This window comes from Bidens hawaiensis, unplaced genomic scaffold (genome assembly GCF_021521415.1).
Source record: "Bidens hawaiensis isolate Kalapana, Puna unplaced genomic scaffold, B.hawaiensis_p1.1 tig00049612_1, whole genome shotgun sequence".
In the NCBI taxonomy this organism is placed as follows: Eukaryota; Viridiplantae; Streptophyta; class Magnoliopsida; order Asterales; family Asteraceae; genus Bidens; species Bidens hawaiensis.
The window spans coordinates 4,354-14,550 of NW_027498867.1; the positions used below are offsets into that span (position 1 = coordinate 4,354).

Genomic DNA, 10,197 nt, shown 5'->3' on the forward strand with positions numbered 1-10,197 from the left:
TGACATGCTAGCTCAATGTGTCGGACCCGCGTCACCTCTAATCAAATTAACATAAAACACTACATCATTCACGATTTGAATTCAAAACATTAGAAGGGAAACACAGAAAATTAACAATGCTAAGTGGCAATATATAATTTATGTTGAAATTCACATGATGGAAGCAATTAGCTTGGTTCACATATTGTGGCACTCTAGGCAAATTCAAAACCTGCTGTGGCCTGTGGGTATGAGATATGTTAGATTGCTAAGAAATGCCATGTGTCAAACACCATCAATGCATTTTAGGTGTGCTGGCTATAGATGAGACGAGACCTACAGAGTTGAACATGCTTGGAAAAATCCATGATTGTTAAAAAAACAAATTTGTGAACTACTTTTTAGCAAAGTATACAACATTGTTGATACAAGGGGCGGATGTTACAAATGATATGAGAGTCACTCATGTGTTGTTCGGGAGCATCATCACGTGAGGTGGTGTTTTGGACCCCTTAGGCTAATCCCACGTCCGTGGTCAAGATGGTAGCGCAAAGCTTATCGGTAGCGATGAATTCACGATGTAACACCATAGACAAGTCTCACAACGTCTCCGGACATGAGAGATGTTGTGTTAACAAGAAATGTCTGGCCTCGAAAACCAACAACGTATTTTGGGTGCATTGGGTGTAGATGAGAGGAGACCTCTAGAATTAAGGGTTCTTCTTGATAGGAGGCAATCCCTTGGTAAAAAAATGTGTGAGTTGCTTGTAGGAGAAACAGACACTATCATTTGGTATGTGGGACCAGCTTTTACAGTTACCGATTTCTATACGACTGTCTATCTAGCCATTCGCTACATGAGAAATGTCACATTGTGGGAAAATCAAACGCTATCATTTGGTACGTGGGACATGATTTTACACTTATTGACTTCTACTCGACTATATTATCTAGCCACACATACACTACATATAAATGTCACATCCAACACCACTAACCTTTTACACCAGCAATCATATTTCTATAAGCCCATTGAGCCTAGACGAACAGATATGTTTTGAAAATGGAAATAGAGCACAAGGGTGGTCCAGTTTCTGCTCATACAATTGACCATGGTCTGTTACACCTAGCTAACATAATAAAACTTTTATCCTTCTCATTTCATTTAACAAAATTCAACTAACATTGATTTGAAACTGTAGATTCATGGAAGCAAGTTGGGTTGCTTCTAGTAACCGGCTACAGTTGTGGCTACATCTTAAGCTATTCAAACCTGATGTTGGTGCCTCTAGGCTGGACTTGGGGCATCATTAGCTTGATAGTGGTTGCAGTCTTCACTGCCTACTCAAGCTGGCTTTTGGCTGGTTTTCACTTTGTAAACGGTCAGCGATACATCAGATTTAGAGATCTTATGGGCTCTCTTTTTGGTAAGTTCTTTTACATATAATAAACATGTACTAATATTAGTTCATGCCAAATTCTAGCAGTTTAAAAATTTATGTCATGTGTAGGAAAAGAAATGTTCTATCTTACTTGGGTTTCCCAAATCTTGATCCTACTTATTACAAATATGGGGTTCATACTTCTTGGAGGAAAGGCATTAAAGGTACAAAACACAATTATTTTGGATTTGATTTGTTTATTTTAAGGATTTAAATATTATATCTAATGTTTTAAAAACAGGAAATCAATGCAGAATTTGGTGGTTCTTCTTTAAGACTCCAATATTTTATCATCATCACGGGTGTAGCCTACTTTGTATTTTCAATATTTGTCCCAACAATATCATCAATGGGGAAGTGGTTGATTATATCAACGGTTCTTACCTTCACTTACATCTTGATTCTTTTGGCAGTTGTAATTAAGGATGGTAGGTAGTTCATACAAAAATAATCAATTAGCATGACAATCATGTCAACTTAATGTTAATTAGCATCTCTCAGTAAACATGCCTTTGGTGATAATGATAAATTTATACATTTTATAGGGTTAAATTCTAACCGAGTCATTGATTATGGACTTAAAGGAAACAACGCTTCCAAGATGTTTAATGGTTTTTGTGCAATATCTGCCATTGTCACTTGCAACTCGGCTGGCATTATACCCGAGATACAGGTGAAGATCTTATATACGTTATTCGATTATTCACTACTACGTTTTCAGCATAATTATACGTTACTGAGTGTTTGAAATATTGGATGGATCTAGAACTGGTTTAGTATACATATGCACACAAGGGCACAATATATATACAGTGAGCTCCGCCCCCCCCCCCCCTCTTTTTTCGCAGCAATGTAAATTTACCCGATTTCACCCGAAAATTTTTATATGTAGTGTAAATTTACCCATTTTCGGTCAAAAATTTGATATCCCCCCCCCTCCCCCCCAACCCCCCACGTATAGGATTTTTATTTTTTACACATTTTCGACCAAAATGTTGTTGCATTTCTCAACATGTTATAGGTCTGAAATGAATGACGATCATAGTTACTATATATATCTAATTATCCTTTTGTAATAATAATGCACAACCTAATTAAAAACTCTTACCTTAAGTTGTCCGTTTAGGAACACCCGCCAAGTATATGATGGTTTGTCCAACATTGCTCGCTCATTCAGCACCGCGCCTATGAAACACCATGTCATGGTTCCGTGAACGAGGTGTGCCCTCCTTTTTCGTGACCATATCATGGGTGTAGCTCATTCTATTTTCTTGATTTCCCTTTTCTTTTCATTGTGCTAGCCAATCACTTCTCTCCACCTCACAATTTTCTTTTTCTAGTTGTCTATTATATTATATATTAAACTAAGACCTAGTTAGATTTTTCTCAAATAAATTGTATTTGGTAATTTCTCTCTTTTAAAAAATGTAAACATAATCTGTTTTCTCTCTCCTGACATTCCGTAAAAAGGTTACAACAGAGTTGTTTAAAGAAAATATTTTTGGTCTGGTAAGTGGTTTTGACGCAGCCCAAACTCGATATTATTTCTAAAATACAACCCAAACCTGATATTGTTCCTAAATTACACCATGAACCCGATATTGTTTAAAAATAAATACATGTACGTAAAAATAATTGATGATGGCAATACTTTATTTTCACATTCACACTTTATGCTTTTCCTTTTCTTTTTGTTGTCTGAAACAAATAGATGACATTGACTACAATAAACACTTTGGAGGATATATGATTCGAAAATTGATCACTCAGTATATATTATGTATTGCAGTCAACTCTACGTATGCCGGCGGTTGAGAACATGAGGAAAGCTTTACATCTACAGTTTAGTGTAGGCCTGGCCTTTTATTATGGTGTGAGCATAGCCGGTTACTGGTCCTATGGTTCAGCAGTCTCTGAGTATCTTCCTGAAAACGTAACCGGAACAATATGGGCTAAGGTCCTCATAAACGCAGTAGTATTCACACAATCCATAATTTCTCAGCATGTTAGTTCATCTATGGTTCCTTTCATAATAGACTAATTGGTGATTAATATTCAAATCATATTAACTTTTAGAAATTTGTAGAGATAATTCACTATATCATAAAAACGATATAATAAAAGTAAATGACAGGTTTATAGTTTAAGAACGTTAACCAAACTGTTAAAACGTGACTTCAGGCATTTATCGCACCTGTTCACGAGGCACTAGATACCAAGTTCCTGATGCTTGATAAAGGCATACATTCTAGACATAACATAATACGCCTACTTTGCCTACGAGCATTACTATTCACTCTCAACACACTGGTGGCAGCAGCCCTTCCTTTTATGGGCGATTTCGTGAACTTATTAGGATCTTTCCTGCTTATCCCGCTGACCTTCATCTTCCCGAGTATGATCTTTATAAAGGTTAGCCCGGCCACATTGTTGCACGTACGTTATACTCAAGCAATCATAATCTAACTTATGTTACATATATTTATTTGTTCTATTCAGGTGAAGAGAGAAACAGCAAAGATTGAGAAGGTCTGGCATTGGGCTATTATTGTTCTGTTTAGTCTGTTGACAATTGTAACGACTATAGCTGCTGTCCGGTTAATTGTAAACAACATTGCAGAATACTATTTATTTGCAGATACGTGACGTGCGGTAGGACGTGTGTTTATGAAGATGGATTGTACTATTCTTATATTATGTAGTATGGGATTCGAGTTCTGCTAATTATTAGTCATTCAATGGCATCTGTATTAACCATATTAAAGAATAAACTACAAAGTGTTTGAAGAAACACTAAGTGACTTCGACAGATTACGGATAATCTTAGGGTCAAGTAGATGTTTCCCACGAGGGTTAGGTCCGGCAAAGATGGTTATTCTTCTGATGACCTGCAAAACAGACACCGTGAGCTCGTCACTGAGAGGGGGGGGGGTACCTCATTGTGACCACCCTCCGGCATGAGAATCAGACTAGATTGCTCTGAATATAAATGTATATCAAGAGAAATAGCTAGAGCAGATAAGATATGTGATGGTATAAGATAGTATATGATACCGTTCCAAGGTGTTGGAGTATTTATAGCCGAAGGTAGGTTTCCAAGCAGGTACAGCCAGCTGTATAATATTCATTTTCTACCAACTATGGGCTACGCACGTGCCATGCTGGTGGTTGGTGGGTAGGCAGCGGCTGATAGTGACATGGCCGGCTGTGTACTATTCCTTTTCCACCAACTGCAGGCTATGTACGTGCCACGACAAGGGTTGGTGAGTAGGCAGCAGCTGATAGTGACATTTTGTACTAGAGCGTGCTCCTCGTCGTACTGTTGTCAGTGAGCTGTCACCCTGCGATTGGTTCATGGGCTGCTTTGATCAGATCTTGTCTATTTTGTCCATACCTTGGCATGTATAGTACAAAAGATCTTCCAGAAGCGTGCGGACTGGCTCACTTGGGCGGGAGTATTCCCGCCTTGCTCATTCCTTCTTCAGGTGACATTACTGAATTATTGAGAGTTAGTGCCTTGTGCGTGTAGCCTTGCTATTAGTGCGGGTAGCCTTCCCTGATGGCTTGTATCCGCAGCTGCGGGAACAGGCGGGGTACTTCACCATTGGGAGGCTTTTCCTGCGGGAACAGCTGGCGTACTGCGCGTAAGGTCTTCATCTCTCTGAGCATGGTGGGTCCTGCGGAACCAGTTGGTCTTTGCGCAGACGTCCCTCTTCAAGGTGAGTCTTGCGGGTCCAACTGGCCCCTGCTGGGACCTACCTCTTAAAGTCCCCCCAGTCCAATGTTCTTCTCATGAATTGTTAATAAGTGAGGTGAACTTTTGGACTTAAGCAAAGGGTTTTGAAAAGGGTTTTTAGTTTTAAGGTTTTCCGTGGGGATTCTTCCCGCGGTTTTCCTAATGTCACGTGCAGAAATTCCCGACTTTTCTGCTTGATCTTTGGGTATGATGCGGGTAGGTGTGTAACCTCCTCGCAAGTCAGGAGCGTTGAGTTTCACTTGTAGATTCTCCACGACGTTTTGGTAGTTTTAGACATAGTGATCAATTATGTTAAACAACCAATTCCATCTTGGAGCTTCAAACAATCTAGTTCTCAACGTTCCCGCTATGCGGGGATGTTATTTCCCTTTCCACAAGCATGGCCCAGAAGATCCTTCTTGGTTTTAATTCCCTGCAAGTGCTAAGTATGTGAAGGGTTTCGCCTTGACACTGTACCCGCACTCGTCTTATAGTTACTTGACTTCCAAGGTATTCTTGGCTTCAATTCCCTGCAGGTGCTAAGTATGTGAAGGGTTTCACCTTGACACTGTACCCGCACTTGTCTTACGGTTTCTTGGTTACCAAGGTATTCTTGGCTTCAATTCCCTGCAGGTGCTAAGTATGTGAAGGGTTTCGCCTTGACACTGTACCCGCACTTGTCTTACGGTTTCTTGGTTACCAAGGTATTCTTGGCTTCAATTCCCTGCAGGTGCTAAGTATGTGAAGGGTTTCGCCTTGACACTGTACCCGCACTTGTCTTACGGTTCCTTGGTTACCAAGGTATTCTTGGCTTCAATTCCCTGCAGGTGCTAAGTATGTGAAGGGTTTCGCCTTGACACTGTACCCGCACTTGTCTTACGGTTTCTTGGTTACCAAGGTAAGGGGATATATTCCCTCTTATTTTTGAATCTTTGAATCTTTTTGAATCTTTTTGAAATTCGAAGAGTTGGTGAAAGGATAAGAACAGTCCAAACTGTTGAAGGGACGTTAGCGTCGTCTGACAGTTTCTTCTGACAGTTTCAGGACGAGCAGGCAGTTATGGCGACGTGACAGTATATGGTCATTCCAGACGCTTTTTCAGGCGCGTGGGCGCGAGTTTTCGGGCGCGTGGGCGCGGATTTTACGGCACGCGTTCTGTTGACAGCTGTTGCCAGCTTGCTTTCCACGTGTCGTTGTCTCATTGTGCCTGCGCTTTTCCCTCTCCCCCGCATTAAATTCATCGCATTCATTGCGATGGGTATATAATGGGGGAAGATGATGCATCTCAACTCACACCTTCACTTCACTCTTCTTCTTCTAAACGATTTCTGGCGAATACTCTAACTTTTCCGCCTAGCATTCTCCTGAAATCGTTCTTTTTCATACCTCCAAAATGTCTTCTACTCATGATCCTGAGGTTACTGCCGAAGAGTCCGACGTATACCCTGAGAACCCGATGTCCGCGTCTGACTAGGACGATAAGAGTACTCCTGGCGAGTGCCAGTGTGCTCTTTCTGTCCATCTATACAGCTATATCGTCAAGAAGTTCATGCTCGATCCTTACGAGCCTGAGTTTCCGGAGCCTCACCAGACGGTGTACGATGCCCCCAAGGGTAAGATAGGGGCTTATGCCTCATCCTTCCTATATGGGAATCTCAGATTCCCATTAACGAAGTTCGTATACCGTGTTCTGGAGAAACACGGTGTACATTTGACGGAGGTGCACCCGATGGCGATCGCAAAGGTTCGCCACTTTTAATGGGTGTGCCGCATTCTGGGCGTTGAGCCCCGCGTCGACCGCCTGATGACCTTCTATTCCTGGAGGTGCATCCAGGGCTGGTATACCTTGGTCACCTGGATCAAGGGTTTGAAGATCTGTGCTACCGAGCGCAGTCTTCGGTCTTGGAAGCGGGAGTTTTTCTATATCTCCGCTCGAGTCGTCCCCATAGCGATGACGTTCAAGAACGGGAGAGCACTCCCCAACCTTCACGCCTCCAACTACCAGGAGACTGAATGGTTTACCAAGATCTCTCGGATCCAGACTCCGGTTTACCGCTTTGCGGAGTCTGGGATGGTGATGCTCGAGATGAGCCGGGTATGGAAGGATGCCGGTTCTGGGACGCCGCAAGTACCTATCATCCTTGAATACGGTTCGAATTCTATTCCCTACGGTATGCTCCATCTCTTTTTGCTGATTTAGGGTTTTTCTTCTAACTGTTTTTCTGTTTATTTTCAGAGGGAAACAACTTGCAATCTCTTCTGCAACCGCGTGAGAGCGGTGGTCCCGCTCGGCTGGGTACTCGTGCTCTTGATGAGAACGAGTTGCCCATCCTGGAGCAAACGGCGGATAGGTTCGTGGAGGTCTACCCGCCGGGCCACGAGATTTTGAGCGCCACGCGGCCAGGTAAGGGATTCTTTAACCCTCGCCCTCTTCATGCTCAAACCTCTGCTAGAGTTTCTCTAATTTTATCATCTTCTGATGAGGGATCCGCAGATGGGCCTTTCTTCGTGAGGAAGAAGAAAGCTGCCGGTGTGAAGTGCAAGGCGAAGGTCGCCTCCACCGCCGATCAGGGAAATCGGTCCGACTCGGAGACCGAAAGCGAGGAGGCAGTGGGGAACCCTGGTGATGGTGAGACCACTGTTCCGGAGGTTGAGACAGCTGTCACCTCCGGGCAGCCCAGTACGACGACGGTGACCGGCGTGAAGAGGCCGGCTCCATCGGGTTCGTCCCCGCCTGTCAGAACCTTCAAGCTCAAGAAAACTCGTAAGTATAAATTAATCTTACCCGCAATTCTTTCCGCCATTGTTTTCAATATTTTGTCTTCATGCAGGCGTGGATGCATCCGCATTCCAGAGTGGAGCGGGAAGGAGCATCTCTGGACCCATGACGGTAGGTTTGGTCAATCTACCCGAGGCGATGACCCAGGCGGCTGCGCCTGTTTGCAGTGTTGGTTTAGTTGCTCATCCCGTTGAGGCAACTGTTCCAATTGTGACGTCATCTCCGCCGGCTGTCAGTGCCATCTTTACTGCATCCTTCACTGAGCCGGCGGTGATTTTTTCTGCGGGCTCGTTCACAGCGGCGACCTCGGTTGTGAGTTCACCTCCAGTGAGTTCACCTCCGATGGTCTCTACCACGGCGGCTTCAACCGTGCCTCCGGCACCGGCGACTACCTCGTCCCCGGCCGGTTCATCAGGTATGTTCAGGGTTGGGGCTTCTAGCCAATCTCTGCCTCCTTCCCATCTGCCTGACCTCTTGGATGGATATCCCTTAGGTTCGGGTGATGGGTTTGGCGGCTACCGGCATGTTGTCGACCCTACAGGTGCGTAGGGTTATTTTGGCCTATTATCTTTTTTTTTTTTCTCTTTTTTTTATCATTTTTTCCTAACCGCTTTTTGTTTTTGCAGTTTCGGATTCCAATGAGGTGTATGTTCCACGGTGGAACATCCGCCGGGGAACAACCCTTCGAATGGCTGTGGACTGCGTCGAGTGGGCGCGTCACGCAGCCCCAAGTGGTGCGTTGGGGGAAGCCATGTCTAGCTACCAGGAGGGTAGGCTGACGAATGAGCTTCGGAGTCTCCTTGCCCGGATGCAGCCGCGCGTCGAGTTGCTTTGTCGTGAAAACGACAAGTTAAAGGCGGCGTGTAGCCAGGAAGTGGCTCAGGCGCGGGCTATCCGGGAGGAGAACAGGAGACTTGCCGCCATTGCTGCGGAGAAGGAAAAGGCCTTCAAGGCCCTCGAGGTTGAAGTTCAGGCCCGGTTCAAGGCCCGTTCCAAGGCTACCCAAGCTGTTAACGAACAGCTTAGGTTGGCTAAGGAAACTGCGCGGAACGCGACCGAGAGGGCCACCAGAGCTGAAGCCATTGCTGAGCCTTTGCGCGCTGAGAATGAGGAGCTTAAAGCCAAACTAGAGAGGCTTCAGCAGGCTCATGATGCTTTGGCTTTAGAAGATGCCAAAAAGCTCCAAGAGATCTTGGACCAGAGGGGTATGCTTGACCACACTGAGCGTAAGCTGAAGGGTGTTGAAGAGGCTGCTGCTAAGTGTTGCTTGCCAACCTTAACAAAAATGAAGCCGAACGTGCCCGTGACCAAGCTCAAGCTGCCCTCCAGGAAGCTCTGATCACCAAGGAATGGCTTCTACGAGAAGCGTTGTCGCAGGTATGCGTAGCTTCATAATATCTTTACGCTTTTCTTTATACTTAGAAAAGTTGATACATATATATTTTTTTTTGTAGGTTGTGCATCGGATCTTCACGAACACATCTTATGATGATGCCATGAGCGCAGCCCTCAACGCTTCCCATGAGGATGGGGAAAATGTTGTTTCTTGCTTGGTCTGGGGTTTGTTGAGAAGGGCATCCCGCCTTACAACTTCCCTCTTTATGATGTGGACACTGAAGCTACTTACGACCAAGCAGTGAACCAGTATGCTGCATTCCCGCATCCGGTAGTGGAGAAGGTGAACGAAATTGCTGCTGCTGATGATGGGCTAACTATTCTCAAGGCTTTCCTTGAACCGCCACAGCCAACTGATGGTGCGGGTTCGAGTGGGTTTGGAGGGAGTGGTCCTGAAGTTTGAACCTTGAGATCCATTCCCACCGTTAGGATAGATTTACATTACTGTAGGCGGGTAGATACCTGGCCATTCTTGTAATGTTTGAATTTTTTATGAAATATAAATGTTTGTGCGGGTAGGACCGTCACTTTCACTTAATGACTTGCTTTATAAACGTTATATGACTTGCTCATGCATATTATAGTTTAATTTGGCACTTGTTTTGCCTCAAAAACAATATATGATTCGCTCGTGCATACTTTAGTTTAACTTAGCAATTTTCCAAGTGTTTTGAATAAGTTAACCTTTCGACGCGTGGTTGTCAATAGGTTAGTGTTCAGTTTCCTCTATCATGATTGTGCGGGTAGGACCGTCACTTTCATTTAGTGGGATGACCAATCTTCACTTATAACTGACCTGCGTGAAGGTTTTCCTCATCTTTTCCTTAGAAATTTTTACCGTTTTGTGTTTATGCGGGTTTTGCCGC

General features: G+C 44.1%; 1 protein-coding gene across 1 annotated transcript; it reads left to right on the forward strand.

Moving 5' to 3' along the window:
- Window positions 1-956: 956 nt before the first annotated feature.
- LOC143598068 (proline transporter 2-like) lies at window positions 957-4,192 on the forward strand. The gene is made up of 8 exons (XM_077076386.1): window positions 957-1,094; window positions 1,182-1,406; window positions 1,491-1,585; window positions 1,663-1,849; window positions 1,967-2,094; window positions 3,211-3,426; window positions 3,603-3,833; window positions 3,921-4,192. Exons 1-8 carry the CDS (start codon window positions 1,043-1,045, stop codon window positions 4,065-4,067), a joined length of 1,281 nt encoding a protein of 426 aa, XP_076932501.1. The 5' UTR covers window positions 957-1,042; the 3' UTR covers window positions 4,068-4,192.
- The last annotated feature ends 6,005 nt before the right edge of the window (window positions 4,193-10,197 follow it).